The sequence below is a fragment of the Hyperolius riggenbachi genome, chromosome 1 (assembly GCF_040937935.1).
Source record: "Hyperolius riggenbachi isolate aHypRig1 chromosome 1, aHypRig1.pri, whole genome shotgun sequence".
NCBI classification, from domain to species: domain Eukaryota; kingdom Metazoa; phylum Chordata; class Amphibia; order Anura; family Hyperoliidae; genus Hyperolius; species Hyperolius riggenbachi.
The window spans coordinates 519,197,846-519,221,181 of NC_090646.1; the positions used below are offsets into that span (position 1 = coordinate 519,197,846).

The 23,336-nt window shown below is 43.0% G+C and overlaps 1 protein-coding gene across 1 annotated transcript in view; it reads right to left on the minus strand.

The window, feature by feature from the left end:
- Positions 1 to 7,343: 7,343 nt before the first annotated feature.
- Positions 7,344 to 23,336, minus strand: part of P2RX7 (purinergic receptor P2X 7) — a 78,388-nt gene continuing 62,395 nt past the window's right edge. The window contains exons 11-13 of the mRNA XM_068245225.1: positions 18,066 to 18,188; positions 10,760 to 10,867; positions 7,344 to 10,032 (exon numbers count right to left, since the gene is read on the minus strand). Coding sequence (XP_068101326.1) covers positions 9,511 to 10,032; positions 10,760 to 10,867; positions 18,066 to 18,188 — 753 coding nt within the window. The 3' untranslated portion in view covers positions 7,344 to 9,510. The remainder of the gene's footprint in view (positions 10,033 to 10,759; positions 10,868 to 18,065; positions 18,189 to 23,336) is intronic.

A 23,336-nucleotide genomic window follows, 5' to 3' on the forward strand; every position in this document is an offset into this window, starting at 1 on the left:
TAGGGTTTTCAGCGTTTTTTTCACTGTATGAGATAGCGTTTTTCAGCGTTTTGCGTTTAGCTCTCGCTTACAGGAAATTGCTGCTAGACAGGAAACAGAGGTGTTTTAATGGGTAATCTGCTCTGTCTAGTGGGCAATCTGCAATATTTACTGAGTAAAAGCATTGGAAAAACGCTGAGGATTGTGAACAGCCCAGCGCTTTTGGTGCGATTTTGAAGTGCTCCTATCTTTAGCATTGAAGCGCTAATCACTCAAAATCGCACAGAAATGGTGCATGCTACGAGTTTGCGTTTCAGCTAATCGCTGAAAAACACAAAATGCTTAAATGAGAACAGCCATGTAGACTTTACATTGCACAAGCGCTTTTCAAAACGCTAGCGATTTCCAGCGATGCAGAAATCGCCTGAAAAGCGCTCTAGTGTGAATGGGCCCTAAGGGCTCGGTCACACTAGAGGCACTTTTTCATTTTTTTAAGCTTGAAAGCGCTTACACCATGCTTTCCTATGCGCTAGTTCAGATTGGGGCGTTCTGTTCGCTTTCTGATCTGAAAAGTGCTGCATGGACCATTTTCGGGGCGATTTTGCGGTAATGGAAGGTATTGGAAAAAAGCACAAAGCGCTAGAAAAAGCGCTTTTGCCAGTGATTTTGTGGGCGTTTTTTTCCCTGTCAATTTAAATGTGAAGTGTTTCCAGGATTTTTAGGTCCTTTTCCCTTTAAAAACAAGGCCTAGGATACTTAGAAATCGCTAAGCGCCCAAAAAAGCGCTTACAAAAAGTCTTACCAAAAATGCCCAACGCACAGAAATTGCTGGGAATTGCAACAAAAAAAAAAAAGATAAAGGAAAAAAAAAAAACGCCCAACTCGAACGCTAATGCGATCGGACCGCCTAAGGGCTGGAACTCACTAGGAATCATTGCAGCACTTTTTAAATTGAGCCAGTGCTGTGTGCAGCAATTTCTAGGGCGATAGTGAGTACCATTGCCTTTGTTATGAAGCGCTGTATAGTTAACTGTACAGCGCTTCTGATTAGCGCTCCAATTTTTTTTATAAATGAACTTTCATTTACTTACCAGGTGTCCCGATGTCCAGCTTTTGTCCGTAGCCCTGCCTCCAAAGGAAGAGGTCATGGGTGCTTCTCTAGGACCAATCAGAGAAGCGCCTGTTAACTTTTCTGCTTGGGGATGGGGCTACAGACGGAAGCCTGACTTCGGGACACCCGGTAAGTATAATTGACTTTATTAATCTTCATATCGCTCACCCCCAAAATTGCAGCAAAATTGCTTTTCAATACGATTTTGCAGCATTTCTATACTTCACATTGAGCGCAAACACACTCAAAATGCTGTTTATCCTGCAATTGCAATTAACCACAATTTCAGTACAGTAGCGGGTTCAGCCCCATTCCACAGTGATTCCTCTTGCCAGTAGAAAATATATGTGATATACTGTATATTGCTTAATTAACCACTTCGCTGCCCGGGTACAGTATATCTACGATCTTTTGGACTTCAGTTCCCCGCCCGGAGCGCAGATATACGCACCCCCCACCGCTGCCCGCGCTGCCGCTCAGGGGCGTAGCAATAGGGGGTGCAGAGGTAGCGACCGCATCGGGGCCCTTGGTAGGTCCCTCCCTGAACTTCAGCATTAGCTCTCTATTGGTCCTGCACCCATAATAATAACTTCTATAGAGATATTGAATAGTGGTAATCATTAACAAACTGTTCCCTATCCCCTTCTTGCACCTCTGACACTGTAGTTGTCATTGGCAGGTTTTGCCGCGCCATATCAATTGTTATGTATAGAGTGCTTGGGGGGCCCCATGTAAAACTTGCATCGGGGCCCACAGCTCCTAAGCTACGCCACTGCTGCCGCTCGCACGTGCGCGCACTCCCGCGGTCGTGCACGCCGCCACCCGCTCGCCCGGAACTCAATGAACGGGAAAATCCATTCCCGGTCGTTGATCTCTGCCCCCGCAATGATCAGCATGCTTCTATGAGAAGCAGCGCGACCATTGTGAAAAAACTCAGTTTCCCAGCCTACCTTCCTGCAAGCGTCCTTCCGACGCTTGTAGGACGCCTGCAAAAAAAAATGTAGCCATCTTGTGGCCAAAAAATACTACACCCAAAACATTTTTCACATACATTATTTTCACTATTGTGATACAGACTTTTGCTTTAGGTGGCTACATGAGCTTGTTGTGTCCACTTCTGTTTGTGTATGGTATTGTGTTATGTTTCTCTAATATTCTTTATTGTATCTGTAGGGTCTATTCCTGGCGTTGTGGGACACTGCGGCGGGCATGGGCGACGCACAGCGCTCCATCCAGACACGTGGGCGGTTTGTTTACATCTCGCCGCACGGAGTCTGGCGAGAGACGTCATTTCGGGGTGTGGTTTCGCTCCGTTCTGGTGGTAGAGGTTTCCCATCAGGTCCGCTCCTATTGGGGGCGTGAGCCTGATGACGTTTTTCCATCTTCCTCTTTCCACTGGTCGGCGTCTTGTGGGGAGTGGCTGTGCGCCGCTGATGTCATGCCGCGCTGCCCCCACACGTGTAGAGTTGGGCCGAACGGTTCGCCTGCGAACGGTTCCATGCGAACTTCAGTGGTTCGCGTTCGCGTCCCGCAGGCGAACTTTTGCGGAAGTTCGGTTTGCCCCATAATGCACCATGAGGGTCAACTTTGACCCTCTACATCACAGTCAGCAGGCCCAGTGTAGCCAATTAGGCTACACTAGCCCCTGGAGCCACTCCCCGCCTAATACAAGGCAGGCAGCGACGGCCATTACGCTCACTCGTGTGCCTGCGTTAGTGAGAGTAGGGCGAGCTGCTGCAGACTGTCTCTCATAGGGAAAGATTAGTTAGGCTTAGCTTGTTCCTGGCTGCATACCTGTTCTGTTCAGTACCTGCATACCTGTTCAGTGAACCTGCCACTGCATACCTGTTCTGTGAACCCACCACTGCATACCTGTTCTGTGAACCCACCACTGCATACCGGTTCTGTGAACCCACCACTGCATACCTGTTCTGTGAACCCACCACTGCATACCTGTACTGTGAACTCACCACTGCATACCTGTTCTGTGAACCCACCACTGCATACCTGTACTGTGAACTCACCACTGCATACCTGTTCAGTGAACCCACCACTGCATACCTGTTCAGTGAACCCACCACTGCATACGTGTTCAGTGAACCGGCCACTGCATACCTGTTCTGTGAACCCACCACTGCATACCTGTTCTGTGAACCCACCACTGCATACCTGTACTGTGAACTCACCACTGCATACCTGTTCAGTGAACCCACCACTGCATACCTGTTCAGTGAACCCACCACTGCATACCTGTTCAGTGAACCTGCCACTGCATACCTGTTCTGTTCAGTGAACCCGCCACTGCATACCTGTTCTGTTCAGTGAACCCGCCACTGCATACCTGTTCTCGCCATGGTGCGCACCAGTCCAGCACGGCCGTCACTACACAAACAGCTGTTTGCGGTGCGTTACACGGTGAGTTTGGTGTGTCAGTGTGAAGCAGTACCTTAATTACACTACCTGATTGATGTATACACATGCAAGATGTTTTAAAGCACTTTAGGCCTGTCATTTAGCATTCAATGTGATTTCTATCCTTAAAACGCTGCTTTGCGTCAAATCCAGATTTTTCCCGGGGACTTTTGGCATGTATCCCACTCCTCCACCTGGGGGTCCAGGTGTTAGACCCCTTGAAACATCTTTTCCATCACTTTTGTGGCCTGCATAATTTTTTTTTTCCAAAGTTCGCATCCCCATTGAAGTCTATGGCGGTTCGCGAACTTTTACGCGAACCAAACCTTACGCGGAAGTTCGCAAACCTAAAATCGGAGGTTCGGCCCCACTCTGCACGTGACCCGTGTACGGCAGGTTTTCATTGGCTGCCATAGAGTGTGCATATTAAGTAGCAGTCCCCTATCAAGTCCGCTTTGGGGGACGGATGGGGATTGGTCGCCAAAATTGGCTGCAACACTATGATTGGTTCATTCCATATATAAATGTGATGTGAAATGATTATATTCATTCAGACACGGACAGAGCTTGATAAAGGAGGGATTGTCCTCCGAAACGTCGCTGATATGCTTTAATGCATCTGTTCATCTGTCTACAATAAAGAGCTTAATACTCACCTGATGGTGCCGGTCCTCAATTCCTTTGGATCAAGTTTGGGCCTCGAATGCTGCGAGACCCAGTGACCTGGCACATCGACTGCTAATATCACAGGAGTGCTGTCAGTACCATATTTCTCTCATTTTTCTCTTGGATATATCATAATGGTACATGCTAGGCTGGCTTCAGCATGTAGTGTTGGTGGTGGTATAGTGGTGAAGAGAGCTACCTACCACACACTCAAACCTGGGTTTAATTCCCGGCCAAGCTATGTAAGCTGGCTTTTGAAATACTACAATTCCCTGGAAGATGAGACCCTCCTCCCTCCGGGAGTAGAAATACCTGTTTTCAGGCAGAAATCAGTTTGGTGGGGAAACAAATTTGAATTCCGTTTCAGCCCTACAGCAATTCCGTTCCGTCATATCGGAACCGGAATCACCAAATTCCGTCCGGAATCACGGAAATTTAAAATTCTGCGGAATCCAGCGACCATCCCTAACCATCAGAAAGACACTACTGCGACTGCGCAAGGCACATCACAAGCTTGTTATGGTTGTAGACAGTTTGGGTGTCTCTGCGCTGGATCATGCTGGCTAAAAAGGACAGGGAAAGCCTCTTTAGAATCCAGAGGCTTCCAACTCCCTAGGTAAGTACGCCCAAGGAGAACTTTTTTCATTACAGGTTTGCTTAAAGATGTGCCCCTTCCACAACTCTAAACACAACCCCACCACACCCTTAGTCACAGGGCCGGCGCTACCACAGAGGCAAAGGGGGCAATTTCCCTAGAACTCCCAAGTTCTGCTGCCCCCCCCCCCAGTCTCCCCTTGACTTGTGCTTCCTGGGGGCCCTGCAAAGTTTTGTCAACATAGCAGCACAAATGTTCCAGCGTGCTGCTCCATCCATTCTCTTCGTCTTCATCCATGCTCACTACCTCTTCTCCAGGTCATTCCGCAGTAACATGTGCCAGGTCACCAGGGCCAGTTCTAGACTTTTTGCTGCCTGAGGCAAACTTGTGAGGATGCGCCCCCATCCCCCGATATGGAATGATCGCACAGCTCCCAGCAATTTATTCTGCTTCATTTATGTTCTCACATGACATACTGCAGCTCAACACACACTGGCTGGCTGTGAGTCTGTGACAAAAACTGCTCATCTTCAGCCACTCCATTCTTCCTCAGGAAGCTGGACACAGTACAAAAATGCTGCCTCTGAAATCTCTCTGCCTGATGCAAATGTTTCACCTTGCTTCATGAGAGAACCGGCCCTGCAGGTCACTGAGAAGAGTCAATGAAGATGAGAGTGCACAGACTGCACTATGCTGACAAAAACGGTGCATGGGGCCCTGGGGAGTACAGTACATTTGTGTCATCCAAACCACACTAGCGCTTCCTACCATCATTAGTTTTCCTCCATTTTAACATTTGAAAAATAGCAATTATATCAATTTAAAGGATGGGAATAAAATTTATTGTCAAACATTTTTCAGTAGATTTTTTTTTTTTTTTTACACAGATGTGTACAGCAGTCTTGAAAGAGGGACAAATGAAGAAGAAAGAGGGACAGGGAATATACTGGTAGTTCACAAAGAGGGACTGTCCCACTCTGAAAAAGAAACAGTTGGGAGCTATGTAGACGCAACATCCAAACAGCCAAATCACATGCATGACATTCCCTTTATAAGATATTAGTTCAAAATGCAACCACATTACAAGTAAGACAAATTCATGTTTATTAAAACAAGCATAATATGTTAATAAAACATTTAAGGCAAATTTAAAAAAAAAATGCAGCTGTAAAATGAAGTATGTAAAAAATAATTTTAATTTCTACTGGCTTTCCACAGTGAGGCACACTTAAGGCTTGTACTCACATCACGATTTTTTGGCAATTCTTCCGGCGAACAAAATCGTTGGAAGCGCGCAACTAGGCAAACTGATGCTTAGCGACACGCGGTGATAACTGCCGTCATAGCGGATCGGATCTTTAAGTCATCGTGTGCCATTGTATGTTACCGCAGACAGAAGGATGGATCAGGGAACAGTCATCGTCAGGTGATGTCACTGTGATCCATCCTCCTGCTTCTTCAGGTGAGTATTCAGCTTAACACGGTAAGAAGGAGAATGAGGTTCAGACTATACTGACAGCAGCCAATCACGCGTCAGGTTCATGAAGTCAGATTAGTACAGCAATATTTATTAAGTACGAAATGATTATTTTGGGTTAGTGAACCTTCCATGTTAAGTATACCTGACTGCCGTGCGGTTTAACATTCAAAAAAGTACAGATTTTTCTTCTTTTTAAATAATATTGCAAGTGGAATGGTGGTACATAATAAAGTACCATCAGCTTGTTTTCTTTAAATATTACCTCTCATTGGTTTGTTAGAAAGGTACCATAATAGCCCTACATAGAGTCGCAGGCCAACCTCAATTTCTAGTGACAACCTCTCTCCCTTATAAAGTTCACTGCTCTTTAATGGCCCCTCTCCATCCCCTACACAAATCCCAGTTTTCTAGTAGTCCCTGTCCCTCCCCTATACAATTTCTTGGGGTATAGTGATCCTCTCAATTCCCTGATACAGTTGCTTGGTGACTAATGGTCCTCCTGCCCTATACAGTTCCCTGGTGACTAGTGGCCTCCCTCCATCCTCAATCCAGTTCCCCGTTGTCTAGTGGCCCCCACTCACACCCCTTAATAGACCCGGTTGTCTAGTGACCTCCCTCCCCTATATAGTTCCCTGGTGCCTAGTGCCTCCCTTCCTTATATGGCTTCCCTGGTGATCTAGGGTTTCACCTCCAATATAGCTTCCCTGATGGTCTAGCGTAGGCAAAACATAATGCAAACTGGGAAAACCAGTGGGCCAAAATTGATGGCTCTGTGGGCCAGATATGGCCCAAGGACCAGATTTTGACGTGTATTGTATGTTCTACATAAATAGTTTAAAACAGCTGGATCAGGTGTAAAAATGTCATCCAATTTTTCCCAGTCATAAGCCCCTTTTCTACACATCAGCAGTGAGAAAAATGAATAAGAGTACTGGATGATTAAAAACTGTCAGTGCATGGCACTGTTGCTATCATTGTACAACCTTATTTTCTGTAAATTACAAAGAGCACAGTTATTTAAAAAAGTGAACCATAAACACTAGAATTATGAAAGGGACTAGAAAGATATCTAAAAGCCCCCCCCCCCTCCCCCCCCCAAAAAAAAGCTATGATGAACCTAACTTCCTCTCCTTGAAAGCAGAAGGTAGTTTAGATTCTGCAACTTTATCTGAGGAAGAAGGAACCTCTATGTTACTTCACATCTGTTTAGTAAGTGAATATGAAAATCATTCCTTTATGATGCCCATTTACTCACTGAGCAGAAGTGGTGAATCATCAAAAACCATGAAAGAAATTTGCATGTTCAGGAATTGAATAGGGATAGTCAGTTAAATGTAAATTAAGACTTGATGCAGTATTTCAGTGCAAATGTACGCATTATCAAAATTGACCCATTCTGTGCCTCATGCAGCATGTTTAATTGAAAACATGCTGCAATGCTGCATATACAATTTTTAGAGCAATTTTCTTATAGCAATTTTTCTTCTTTTCTAAAAACCGCTCTGAAAATCCCTTTGCAAAATCACAATTGCTAAGTGCTTGGCAACTGCGTTTTGTAGTGTGAGCCAGGCCTCACTGTGGACATTGTACTGATGTTCTTTAAAGTGAACCTGAAGTCATACAAAAAAAAATAAAGAAAGAAATGATACTTACCTAAGGAAAGGGAAGGCTCTCGGTTCTAATGAGCGTTCCCGTTCCTCTCACGCTCCCCACCTTCCATCGCTGGCTCCTCTGTTAGCAGTCTTCGGCCGATGGGTCAGAGACTGCCCTCTGCCGCTACAGGAGGCTTTGGAAGTTTTCAGGAGCTCTCCGTACTACGCATGCTCGAGCACTCTGTCTCACGTGCATGGGCAGTACGGATCAGCCAGTCTTTGGAAGCACTTGGGCTCCCAAAGATTTCCAAAGCCTCCTGCAGCGGGAAATTTGAACTGGGGTCCAGCGTTGGAACACGGGGAGCGCGAGAGCAACAGGAAGGCTCATTAGGGCTAAGAAACTTTGCTTTCCTTAGGTAAGTATCTGTTTGTTTTTTAAATCACTTCAGATTCTATTTAAAGCCATCTGAGAAAGGCACATCTGACCAAAGTTATAGCCAAGTGGTAATTGATTTGGCCAATTGCTCACTTCCCAAAACTAATTCTGGTAGGCTGATATGTAAAGTGACCACTCTTCTTCTTGAAGTCTGCTTACCTACTACAGTCTCTGCCAAGCAGTGTCCGTCTCTCTAATGAACTTGCCACTTTACTTCCATTATATAATGGGCGGCTCATACTCAAACACATGGACTTAAAAGAATTACTACTGTAGGGGGGGGTAGGGGAAAAAAAAACTTGAACTTACCCGGGGCTTCTAAATGGTCCCCCGCAGACATCCTGTGCCTGTGCAGCCACTCACCGATGCTCCGGTCCGTCTCCATTTCACTTCTGGAATTTCAGACTTTATAAGTTGGAAAAACCACTGCGCCTGCATGGCAGTGTACTCACTCCCGCTGACGTCACCAGGAGCGTACTACACAGACCGCACTGGGCCTGCGCAATACACTCCTGGTGACCTCAGTGAGGGTGCGGCCGCACAAGCGCAATGGTTTTCCGTCATTAAAGGTGAAAATTCCAAAAGTGAACCAGAGGCGATGACCGGAGCATCGGTGAGTGGCTGCACAGGCACAGGACGTCTGCTGGGGACCATTACAAGCCCCAGGTAAGTTCAACTCTGTTTCCCTCTACCCACCTACAGTACTCCTTCAAAGAGAAACCATAACCAAGGATTGAACTCCATCCCAGTAGCTGATACACTATTTCCCTTGATAAATCTTTTCCTTTTCACAATCGGATCGTCAGGGGGCTCGGTATAGCTGATACTGCGGTGAAACCCCTCCCACAGTTTCCAACTGCCAAAAATGCATCATCTCTTTCCACAGACATCACCTGCCAGCAGTAAAAGTGTGATAAATGTCAGAATGTAATCAGGGAGAGGAAAGATTTTACAATGGGCAAACATTGACCGAATCATTTATAAATAATTATTGTAAAAATTAAGCACTTTTTTTCCATTATGTTATTTTCAATGCAGTTCCTCTTTAAAGTCTCTATCTGCATATGGAGCAGAGGCAGGAACCCAAGCAGGCAGCAGGCCTATTCATGGCTCTGAGACACAAAAAGCCAGCAATTTAAACCTTCAGCATTTACCAGAATTCAAAAATTATTTTTGGTTGGACCAGTAGGATAAGATACAGGTAGATCACAAAGTTAATTTTTGGTGTGAGACTGTTCATCAGTGATGTCCTTTCAGCAGTGGTTTGCTGGAGGAACTTGGAAGTGGTTTCTTTTCTTGGGGATCCACATCATGGAAGGACGTTTCAGAAATATCATTATTAAATATTTTTTCAATTTCACTTTTACAGCAGTTTGGTATCCTGGCAAAGTCTATTGTGTCCTTATTGGACCCAAAACGCCAGAGTACATATTGATTTTGAGCACACTCTACTAGTTGTTGTTTGGCTATGGAGCCCATGTTTAATAAAGGATTATTGTATTGCAGGAGGTACACTAGTGTGGGTCTGTGCAGGACAAGCTTCTTGAACATTTCCAAGTTTGTAATGCATTCTCCATTTCCACGTCGGCAGCAGAGCTGCTCCTCAAACTTATTCTTTGGGACACACTTTAAACACTGGCACCAGGAAGGGATTGCAGAGGACTTTTTAGCACTGCCTGAGTATTCGGGGAGTGGTTCTAGTACACCTCCTGCTGAAATAGCATGCTGAGAACGAAAGAAATTGTCTGCAAATTTTCCTCTCTGAAAAAAATGAGAAGCATAGGTTAACAAAGGAGACGGTCACATTATTATTATTAGGCAAGTTTTATTAATAAAAGAAAAAAAAAGCATGCGAATGAACCTGCATCCAAAAAAGTACATAGCGTATCTGGGACCTTTGCCATTTGTCTTGATGTAATGAAAGGGATGAGACTGGGTATTTTCTGCTTGGCAAACAGCAAAAAGAGGAGCAACAGTTTCAACTTGTGTGCTACTATGGCTAAGAGTGAACTTTTCCCAATGGGCTTTACATTTCATAACCATATTTAGACAGTGAATGCACATTGCTGAATTAAGCACAGTTTCTACATAGAAGGATTATAGATTTATAGCAAAGTACCAGCACTATAGGCAAATGGGTTTGAATCAGAACTGAGGCACAGTGTCTGTACAATACGGCTAACATGCTGCAGCGCCACCAGGGGCCCACAGTCAATTACTGAAGTAGTTCTTCATTGGTGCTATGGCGAATAATGGTGATAATTAACCATCTGTTCCTCTTTGCTGCTTTTACCTCTTTGACATTGTAGCCATCATTGGCAGGTGTTGGTACGCTATCATTTGGTATCTACCAAGTGCTTCAGGGGGTGCAACGCAAAACTTGGACTGGGGCCCATGAAGTCTCTTGCATATATTGCAAGGGCAACAAAGCCTTGAAACACAGGTAGTTGCATGCTATAAGTAAGGCCCATTTCATATTTATACCAACCTTGATTCTTTCACCCACAGTCATTTGTAAGCTTCTCCTTAACTTTGTATCCACCATTACTATGTCATCTTGATCCACAAATGACAGAAACATGAGCTTCTGACAGGACTTGAAATAAGAGAGAAAACAAACATTGTAAAGTGATAGAATAATGAGGACACAAAAAAGACCAATTGCAGTCAAAGTGTTCATTCAATTCTAGGACTGCATTTCCAACTGCAAGTCAGGTTCAGAAGATTTGAACCAATAAAGGTTGTTAACAGTTAATCCCGTATTTGCACAATACGATAGTGCACTATATTCTTCCTCTATAGCTGCTATCTGCACAAATTCAGAGATATTCCTCTCCAGAATGACACTCCCAGATGGTCGCCTGAGCAGAGGCAGCTTGACAAGCCAATCACCCTAGAGGAGATAGCCTTAGCAAAAACGTTACCTGGACTGGTCAGCATTCCAGCGAACGCATACAAGAAATTCCCTGAAATGTATGCCCCAGAGCAAGTACTAACATTTCAATTTGTTTTGAACAAGAAATAATACCGTGGTCCATGAGAGAGGCACTTATACCAGTGATTTCCAAGGGGATATTGTAAATTTACACTGTTCTTTAAATATGGCTTGAAAAGTGTTAAATGTTGCAATTAAAATTGTTAAAAACAAAGGGCACTAAAACCATTCAAAGCTAAAACCATTCTAAGTGTTTTATTGCCGCGTCTTCATTGGTGAGAATGCTCATGTCCTCACCAGACAGGATGTCTCATCAACAAATAGAACTTTATTTAGATGGTGTTAGAATCCCCAACTATTTTTCATTGTTCCCCTTCATTTCCTGACTGTAGAACTGCCCATTTTTATATTAAAGCTGCAAGGCAGCAAAATCCCAGGGATTGGGAATTAAATGCTGAATTACCTTGACATGATTATTAACATGACAGGCACACTAATATTGCCTTTTTTAACATTATATTTTATTGAAAAACAAGCTAACGATCATAAAAAGCATTATACAATCCTGAGGTGTAAATGCACACAATAAGGACTTGTTCACACTACAAGAGCTTATCTCAGCGCTTTGTGATTTTAAAACCTCCTGCTAATGTTATCCTATGTGTGTGTGTGTGCACACCTGAGCGATGTGATTTAGTAAAAATCCCCCAATAGCATTGCATTAGCAAGCGCTTTTAAAAACTCTAGCATTTATAAAGCTTTTGTAGTGTGAATCAGCATAGACTCATACAGGAGACAGATTGGAATTATTCCAATCGATAGAATAACACACCTATGGTAGAGCAGTGCTGGAACCCGTAGCAGCGATAATCTATCAGTCAAAAGAGGGATCCGCACACAGTCTACAAGGAACAATGTGCTTTTATTGTTGCAATGCACACATATAATACACACCAAATCGTCTCAGCTGACGATCGCTTTATAAAGGGGACCTGATTGGCCCCGAAACGATCGTCGGCTGAGACGATTTGGTGTGTATTATATGTGTGCATGGAAACAATAAAAGCACATTGTTCCTTGTAGACTGTGGGCGGATCCCTCTTTTGACTGATCGATTGGAATAAGGTACAGTGGCATATAAAAACTTATGGGCAGTACAGCATTATGACCCAAACCATAACGACACAGGAGATTATTACAAATGTTACCTGACTAAACTTTACCTCTTTTTAACTGGTAGAAATCAAATATTGTCTTCTTATGGCTGATATATCAATTAGATTTATAATCAGTTACAATAAGGGGCTATAAGTATGTATAACTATGTTTTTGTTTAATTTGGGCACTATTGAGTACTGTCAATAGTTAGAATATTGGTATAATTTTGCTTACCTATGCAGTACTATGATCTTTCTAAATTCAAATTGTCCTTTAGTCTGTGGTTTTGCTAATTTGCATTAGCTCTACGGCAGTGCCTGTTCCTTATGGAATAGAATATGCCTCATGTGCCCTCTCAAAGATTATCCTGAGGTGCAATGTGGGAATTGCAGGAGCAGATGGGTTACTTTGCCTCACTCCAGTGAGTGTCTATAGAGAGGTGTGGCCTTGGGACAGGGGCAGCAGGAAAGATGTGAATGAACCACTTATAGGGGTGCCATGGGACCCCAAACATTTAGAAATTGACAGGCCAGTATGAGGGAGATTGTGGGCATTTGAGAGCATGTTATTCCTTTATGGAGAGAAGCAGGAATATTAATCATTGAAAAGGGTTTTATTATTATTTGATAAGCAGGGATGGATTTTTGGAAAGGCCAGGAAGGCTCGGGCCTTGGGCGGCTGCAGCTAAAAGGGGCACCTGGACATAACAGAGGGGTTGCTTACATATGAAAGAGGAGGGAGAAAATGGGGAGCAACACATGCTCAAGAGAGCTGTTCAAGAAAGAAAGGGGCTTCTGTACATGGATGAAACCAGAGCCGGACCATCCACAAGGCAAACATTGTGCCTGGAGAACGGAGAGAGAGTCTAGGGGCCTGGTGGATGCTAGCCCCAAAGATCAGTGGCATGTGCCCCAGACCTAATCTGTGGTGCCCCGGATGTCCCCCAGGCAGAGTCAGGCACCGGGTGGCAGTACTCCCCTCCGGCCGCTTGGTCTCAAGATTCTGCAGACTCTTCTGGGCTTCTCCCCCTAGTGTCTGCGAAGGAAACCGAAGCTAGAGCTCCTAGCGTCTGATTCTCGGATGCAAGGGGAAGAATCGCCACCTGCAGAGGATGTCTCCAGACTGGGAGAGTAGATAGAGGAGATGAGTAGTTCCTCCCGCTGTGCTACTACAGGTCCTTCTCAAAAAATTAGCATATTGTGATAAAGTTCATTATTTTCTGTAATATACTGATAAACATTAGACTTTCATATATTTTAGATTCATTACACTCATATTTTAGATTCATTACACACACAACTGAAGTAGTTCAAGCCTTTTATTGTTTTAATATTGATGATTTTGGCATACAGCTCATGAAAACCCCAAATTCCTATCTCAAAAAATTAGCATATCATGAAAAGGTTCTCTAAACGTGCTATTAACCTAATCATCTGAATCAACTAATTAACTCTAAACACCTGCAAAAGATTCCTGAGGCTTTCAAAAACTCCCAGCCTGGTTCATTACTCAAAACCGCAATCATGGGTAAGACTGCCGACCTGACTGCTGTCCAGAAGGCCATCAGTGACACCCTCAAGCAAGAGGGTAAGACACAGAAAGAAATTTCTGAACGAATAGGCTGTTCCCAGAGTGCTGTATCAAGGCACCTCAGTGGGAAGTCTGTGGGAAGGAAAAAGTGTGGCAAAAAGCGCTGCACAACGAGAAGAGGTGACCGGACCCTGAGGAAGATTGTGGAGAAGGACTGATTCCAGACCTTGGGGGACCTGTGGAAGTAATGGACTGAGTCTGGAGTAGAAACATCCAGAGCCACCGTGTACAGGCGTGTGCAGGAAATGGGCTACAGGTGCCGCATTCCCCAAGTCAAGACACTTTTGAACCAGAAACAGCGGCAGAAGCGCCTGACCTGGGCTACAGAGAAGCAGCACTAGACTGTTGCTCATTGGTCCAAAGTACTTTTTTTCGGATGATAGCAACTTTTGCATGTCATTCGGAAATCAAGGTGCCAGAGTCTGGAGAAAGACTGGGGAGAGGGAAATGCCAAAATGCCTGAAGTCCAGTGTCAAGTACCCACAGTCAGTGATGATCTGCTGGTGGTGTTGGTCTACTGTGTTACTGTGCAGGGTCAATGCAGCTAGCTATCAGGAGCTTTTGGAGCACTTCATGCTTCCATCTGCTGAAAAGCTTTATGGAGATGAAGATTTCATTTTTCAGCACGACCTAGCACCTGCTCACAGTGCCAAAACCACTGGTAAATGGTTTACTGACCATGGTATTACTGTGCTCAATTGGCCTGCCAACTCTCCTGACCTGAACCCCATAGAAAATCTGTGGGATATTGTGAAGAGAAAGTTGAGAGATGCAAGACCCAACACTCTGGATGAGCTTAAAGCCACTATCGAAGCATCCTGGGCCTCCATAACACCTGAGCAGTGCCACAGGCTGATTGCCTCCATGCCACACCGCATTGAAGCAGTCATTTCTGCAAAAGGATTCCCAACCAAGTATTGAGTGCATAACTGAACAAAATTATTTGAAGGTTGACTTTTTTTTGTTTTAAAAACACTTTTCTTTTATTGGTCGGATGAAATATGCTAATTTTTTGAGATAGGAAATTTGTGTTTTTATGAGCTCTATGCCAAAATCATCAATATTAAAACAATAAAAGGCTTGAACTACTTCAGTTGTGTGTAATGAATCTAAAATATATGAAAGTTTAATGTTTATCAGTACATTACAGAAAATAATGAACTTTATTACAATATGCTAATTTTTTGAGAAGGACCTGTGTACTGGAAAGGGGAGGTCATGAGGCGGATCAGGGAGGACACACACAACGATGGATGCACCCTATGGAGGCTACTCAGCTTCCAGCATGTCACCATAACACCCAGCATGCCTCATAGAGGCAGCACAGTACCCAGCATGCCCCATAGAGGCACCACAGCACCCAGCATGGCACCACATAGCACCCAGCATGCATTTTTTATAATGGAGAGGGGGCTTCTTCCAACATTTTGCTGGGCAGTCCTACTTAGACCACTGTTAAGTTCATGTAAATTTGGCTCCACCCTTTACCACACCACATTCGGGTGCATGACAACACCTGTTTTTTGGCTGGTGTGCCCAAAAGTGCCCCGGATCACTTAGGATCCTAGCAACGCCCCTGCTAGCCCCCATCAAATCTTACAAAAAACCCAGGTGATCATTAGCAGTGGGCAAAAACGGCCATCTTGCCTAAGGCCCCATTTTTTTTAATTCTTTTCTGGATGATATACATGGAAGAGGGGGCTGCACATGGAATTGGAGGGTTGCTGCTGCACAAGAAAGGAGAGTCAAAACATATTTGGATGAGGGGCACAACAAGTAAAAATATGGCCTTGCTGATAAGAGCAACCTTTCTTTTTTACAAACTTATTTCCTGCTGACTACAACAGTTACTAGTGACAACATGGCAAAATGCTGTCATTACCAGCAATAGAGCCACATGTTTAAAGAGACACTGAAGGGAAACAAAAATTATGATATTATGAATTGTATGTGTAGTACGGATAATTACTAGAACATTAGTAGCGAAGAAAATATTCTCATTTTTATTTTCAGTTATATAGGTTTGTTTGTTTTTATAACATTGCATCATTCTCTAAAATTTGTAATTTAAACATTACACTAAGCATACTAAATGATTTCACAGAGCAGGCTAGTGAACTTTTGAACTTTCCTCTACAGAAAAAAACAAAATACAGTGCCAGACACTTGAGATAATAAGCTTCAGAAGACAGAGCACTCTGCGACTTTGAAAGTCATGAAGCGCAGATAAGCTCTTTTGCATAGGTAACAACTGGAGTTTCTTAACCACTTAAGTACCAGCAGTCTCTGCCCCCTTAAGGGCCAGAGACCGTTGGTACCAAAAAACGGTGGAACACTGACGAATAGCCGCACATACCCACTGCAATCGCCGTCACCGCTGCACATTCGGGAACCTGGGCCACCCACGGCAGAGTTCATGTGGGCCAGTCAGGAGCCGCTTTCTTTGGCTTCTGACCCTGCCAATCAATGTAAGCCAATGGGAGCCGCTTAAGTTGATAGACAGGGTCAGGAGCCAATGAAATCGGCAAAGCTCTTCCGTTATAGAGACGGCAGAGCAAGTGAGCTGCGGCAGGGAGACAGCAGCAGGATCGTCGGGAGCGACGAAAGCAGCGAGAACACGCTGCGTCGGTGTATTTAAATCTACGCCTGGCAGCCAGGTAGCCATTCAAACCAGGGCATAGATTTCAATTATTAAGGTCCTAAAGTAGTTAACTCTTCCTGTACTGGAAACAATATTAGACTTGTGTCTCTGCTCCTAATGTTTTATTTCTTAGCTGTACTACACATACAAACACTGGTTCACACAACAGCTGGGACCCCCAGACTCTCGCACTGGCCGGGACCCCCAAACCACCATGCGATATCTAGAGGGAAGTACAGGTGGGCCACACATACAAAATCATAAAAAAATGTTTTGCTTCGGTGCCTGTTTAAATATTATATTGCTACATTCAGATGCTTCTTCTCTAGTGAGGTGTCATCAGTGAGCTTTGCCTGAGTATAACATCTGTGACATGGAACTAGGAGTACCCAATACGTTTTGCTCAATGTGCAAGTGCAAAAATCAGTGCTTAGAAAAAAGGAGAGAATACTTTTGTTAATGCTTGTATTTTGTGTACAGGTATATTCTGTATATAAATACCATGCAATTATTTGACGGACTTACCTTCGTAAAGGAAACGAAACTTATAACCTATGGCTCAGTTATCTTTTTCAAATTATTATTATTATTAATTTTTTTTGCAGAAAAGTATTTGGGAATCCCTTCTTTCCCCACATGAATACAGCATGCCCTTCTTCCACTACAACTTTTACAAAGGGATAAAAACCTCCATACCTAACATTACAAATATTGGCCTATGAATGGAGACAGGCCTTGAGATATTTCCCATAACTCATTATGCAAGCTAACTCATGTCCCTGCAGACTCTGCACTGGTGGAGTGGCAATCAAGCATTTACTTTGGCACCAGGTCATTCGGGCACCTGAAGTTCCTGATATAGAATCAGCATCAGCAGCAACCACCAATACTTTTAGGGACTAGTAAAGCCAGGGTCCGAGGACGAGAGACAGGCTATGGTCAACTGAGACTGCAGAAACTCTGAGGCAGGGGCTGCCACTAACTTGAATTACAAATAAATAACTTAACTAGAAGTTACTACTTCAGCTATCTTATAAATCAGTGTTGTCAAACTACTTGGGAAGGGTGTGTAACTAGTAACAACATTTTTTGGCTAGAGGAGGCAGAGCATCAATGTCCTGGCTTCGGGGACGGAGTCAAGTGCAAACAAGACATGAGCCTGCTAGAGGAGGTGGCCTAGCACAAAAAAAAAATCGTGTGGGCAAGTGAATGTGGCCTGAAGGCCACCAGTTGGACAGCCCGGTTATAAATCATATGTCTATTGGTTTCAAAAATGGAAATAAAACTATCTGAACAATTGTTTTCAGTAAAAGTTAGCAGCCAAGTCACTGTATGCTTTGGTGCAACCATTCTTGCATTATTTTTGCCAAAACCTTCTTGGCATTGAGGTTTAAACTATATGGATAGAGAATAGATGGAGAACAATTTGGATATAGTTTGAGAAAATACAATGCATGAAAAGAATGTTACCGTTAGAATAGAGGGTCCTTGAATCTCTTCATACTTGTGCTCATCGTAGTATCTGATTCCTGATGTGGGCTTACAACAGCCTTGGTAGTACTGGCTGATGATGAAATCAATCACCACTGTAGCCTAAACAAATGCACAACACATTGCTATGGTAACACTGTTGCTATTGTTGCATATTCATATAATTTATCATATCCCTCAGCATCATACAGTCAAATTATAGTCCTATAAAAAGGTATATCAGTCAGTCAATCAACATAAAATATTTTCAGGAGCTCAATATAGAGTTACATAAGTATCCATGCAGTATATTCACAATAGTTTTTAGACTTCACATGGCACACAGTGTTAGGCCTCTTGCACACTACATGCGATTCTGATTTTTTATCGGATCAGATTTTTGATTCCGATTAAAAAAAAAACGTACTGCATGCTGCTAAGATTTTTAATTGGAATCCAAAATCGGACGTATTAACCACTTAGGTCTATCTGGACGGATAGATCTGTCCAGATAGCCTGCCCTGCTGCAGCTGAGCCGTGCGTGCTCACAAGCGCGCTCCCACCGCCTTCCGCTGCCCCGGAGATCAATGAATGGGAACACAGTTCCCATTCATTGATCTATGTCTCCCTACGAAAAACTGATGATTTTTTATCCCTTCAGTTCCAGCAAGCGAGAGCTCTCGCTTACAGAATGAAAAACCCAAAAATGACTGTGGCCATCTTGTGGCCAAATAGTAAAACTACATATACATACTTTTTAAAAAAAAAATATACACAATTACATTTAAAATTACTTGTTTACCTCCCCACTCCCAAAAAAAAACCCAAATACGTTTTTTTAATAAAAAAATAAAAAAATAAATTAAAAAAAAAAAAGTTACCTAAGGGTCTGAACTTTTTTTTAATATGCATGTCAAGAGAGTATAAAAAAATGCACCTTTATTTTCAAATAAAATATTGACGCCATACATTGTTATAGGGACATGATTTAAAATGGTGTAATAACCGGGGGAAATGAAATATGTGGGTTTTAACCACTTAAGTCTATCTGGACGGATATATCCGTCCAGATAGACTGTGCAGCTCCTGCTGCCTGAGGAGCGCACTCCCGCCACCTGCCGTTAGCCCCCCGATCAGTGAATGGGTATATAGTTCCCATTCACCGATCTAAGTCCCCTGCAGAAAAACTGACGGTCTCTTTCTGCCAAAAAACCCCCAAAAGTTTCCTGTCTTCTTTCTAGTTCCTGGAATCGTGATCGTATGCTTCCAGGGCTTTGACTTACATTTTTTATTAAATACTTACATTATATTACATTTAAAATTAGCCGTTTACCTCCCACACTAAAAATTGCCCAAATATTTTTTTAATTAAAAATAAAAAAATTACAACCCCCCCCCCCCCATAAATAGTTACCTAAGGGTCTGAACGTTTTAAATATGCATGCCAAGAGTATATTATATATTTTTTTAAATGATAAGCTTGTAAATAGTGATGGATGCAAATTGAAAAAAAAGCACCTTTATTTCTAAATAAAATAACGACGCCATAAATTGCGATAGGGACATCATTTAAATGGTGAAATAACCAGGACAAATGGGCAAATAAAATACATGAGTTTTAATTACAGTAGTATGTATTAATTTCGAACTATAATGGCCAAAAACTGAGAACTAATGAATTTTTTCATTTCTTTCTTAATCTTCCTGTTAAAACGGATTTAGAAAAAAATAATTCTTAGCAAAATGTACCACCCAAAGAAAGCCTAATTAGTGTCGGAAAAAAAAAGATATAGATCAATTAATTGTGATAAGTAGTGATAAAGTTATTGGCGAATGAATGGGAGGTGAAAGTTGCTCGGATGCATGAGGTGAACAACACTGTAGGCTGAAGTGGTTAATTATGGTAACATGTATTATTTTAAAGCTATAATGGCTGAAAACTGAGAAATAATACATTTTTTCAATTTTTTTCTTAATATTCCCGTTAAAATGCATTTAGAAAAAAAAATAATTCTTACCAAAATGTACCACCCAAAGAAAGCCTAATTGGTGGCGGGAAAAACAAGATATAGATCAATTAATTGTGATAAGTAGTGATTAGTGATAAAGTTATTGGCGAATGAATGGGTGGTGAAAGTTGCTTGGATGCATAAGTTGAAACGACACTAAAGGCTGAAGTGGTTAAAAAACAGACACAAAAAAAAAATTGAATCGCATGTAGTGTGCAAGAGGCTTTATAATGATTTGAGCACCATGTGTCAGTGTGCAATGCAAAGAGACATCAGACAGTGCAGGTTGGAGGGTTTGAAAAGAAAGGGCAGGACAGCGGCAACTGGAAGATGGGTTGGTGGTGACGGTTGGAGAGAGGGCTGTATGGTTTAGTTTGTAGAGCAGGGTAGGAGGTATAAAATGTTGGTGGTTAAAACTGACCATTAACAAGGTTTTTTTTTTCTTGTAATATGTTAGGTTTAGTTTGAGAAAAAGATCAGCAGTAGCTTAAAAGTATGAAAAAGTGAGTTCCTCTTGGTCAATGTATTAATGTTAAACTGATGGAACATTAATGCATTGAGGGCGTTCTCATGTAAATCAAGCATGACAGGAGCGTGGCAGAACTCCGGGGTATTGTTGCATGCCTGATGTTTGCATAAGCTTGTAGTGCAAGTAGTAGAACAAAGATGGCAGGAAAAGCATTCAGAGCAAAATGAAAACGAAAAGATATTTACTTCACAAACCATTTCATAGTTCAAAAATACAGCTTAACCTAACCCTACTCTCACACAGAACCCTCCCCTGGTGGAGTCTAACCCTAAGACCCCCTCAAATGGTGCCTAACCCTAAACCTCCCTGGTGGTGCCTAACTCTAAGACTTAAGTTCTTTAATAATCTAATGTTGAAAACGATACTTATCGGGTGCCCAAATTTCTTCTTTGGGCATTGTATTAACAATATTTTCATTAGCGCCTATGGGGCGCCCAAATTGTCCACTAGCTGCTGGGGCCCAAATTTCCTGCTTTCGTCAGTAGCCGAGCTACAGTATGTAATTGTACAGTACCTATGGTATGTAATGTTCTTGTAACAATCAAGCAGTACAATGCTATATGTGGCAACATTGTGTTTTCTATGCAATCCGATGTCTGTTGAAAATAGTATGGGACACATACAAGATAAAAATTACAGTGCGCACAAAGCAATTTCAACAGTATTTATGTCACATGTTATGTCAGTGGTGTAAATACCGGCAAAATTGCTGTGCACTATGTGCGTATGTAATTTTACCACCTTTTCATGAATATGCTCCGATGATCCTTGCCATATTGCCACAATGAAAAGGTGAGTACAGCCACATTAGTGTGACTAAGAGCACTGACTTTTACCTATTGATTTGGCCTTTTCAGCATTTTCTCTGCCTGTGGCACCATTCCAAGTCAGGCTTTGGCTCCTACATTTATTTGACCATTATGCATGAACATTGGTAAGTTGTGGTTGAAAGAGAGCTGTGAGCTAAATGTCTTCATTCTGTATATACAGCATTATTGGACTCAGGTACCGTATATGCTGAATTGCAGAATAATCTTTAAAATCTCACTAGAATCTACACCTGAAACCTTGTTGCTGGGATTGATAGCGGAAAATGTCCTTTCTATGCACCAAATGTTGGCCTTCCGTACTTTAGTTTCATACGCTCGTAAAATGATTATTCTTAGAAGGAAATAACCTGCATCCCCGAGGAAAAAGGATTGTATAGGTTTTGTCCACAAGGAGCTAACGCTTCTAAAATATGTTTATGTTAAATGAAAATGATGAAAAAAAAATCTAAAAAGTATGGTGGTGTTGGATAACATTCTTTGAATTATAATAAATCAGCCATCAATAATTTAGATAGCACCTGTTCATTGACCAATCCTAACGGGGGAGATGCAGCCAGACAGAAACAGCCTTTAACTAGTGTTGCTCAGATACCCTCGATCACGTATTCGAATAAATACGCCTACTGCAGACCCAAAATCTGGATAAGCCGTGATTGTGACCCGGATTTGAAACTGACTTACAACTTTGACTCAGAATTTTGCCGTGATTACCATTAGAATCTGTGATCACGGGTTGTGATCCAGATTTACCTTTAACGTTAATAGCAAAGCTCCAATACATGCTACAATCCCCAAAGTTGCATGGATTATAAAGGTGATCAGTGTCTAAAACAAAAAAAAATATTTTTTTAAATACCTTATAGTTTTTGAGAAAATAGAATTTAAAGTTTCAAATGGAAAAAAGTGTTTGTGATTAAAAACCGCCAAAACCACCAGCGTACCTACCAGGGATGCGACCCCATCAGCCGCAGTGGGGCCCGGGGCCGCTCTGGGGCCCGCTCACTGTGTGCGAGGGGGGGGGGGGAGCGCTGCCGCCCGCCCGATTCTGGACCCCCCAGCAAGGTGCTCAACTGGCCGCAGTGTCTGATAGACGCTGCGACAGTTCATTCCCCGCAGCCCCGCTCCAGAAGCCTGCATATTCCTCCGGCAGGCAGAGCAGGGCTACGGCAAGATGGCTGCCGAAGCCCTGCACTGGAGAGACTATTCGTGTCTCCTGTGCAGGGCTTCGGGCGCCATCTTGCCGTAGCCCTGCACTCTGCCTGTCAGCATGGGAGATGTGCTGCAGTGCACAGGAGGATCGTCGCTGGAGGAGCTGCGCACCAGAGGTCGGGAGAGACTCCTGACAGGTAAGTGAATATTTTTTTTTTTTACAGGGGCATTTTTTTTTTCTGGTGACTACTGCACACATTACGATTTTTTGGGTGATTGTTGACCACATTAGGATTTTCTGGTGCCTGCTGGCCACATTAGGCTTTTCTGGTGACTGCTGCCCACATTAGGATTTTCTGGTGAACTCTGTCCACATTGCGATTTTCTGGTGACTGCTGCCCACATTACGATTTTCTGGCCGACATTACGATTGTCTGGTGAAATGCTGCCCACTTTACAATTAATTTACAGTAAAACGCTGCCGCATTACGATTGTTTGGCACCTATGGAGGGGGGGGGGGGCATCCAAATATTTGCAGGGGGGCCCAGTGATTTCTAGTGACGCCCCTGGCCAAAACCCGACGATTTTAGCGGTTAATACCAAAGTCCCGTTACAGTGTAGAAACAACAAATTTGCCAGATTTGTTAAGAATAGTGGGAACAAGAGGAAAAACATTTTCTCAAAAAGACCTTATAGTTTTTGAGAAAATCGATTTTAAAATTTTAAAGGAAAAAAGTATACATTTAAATGCGG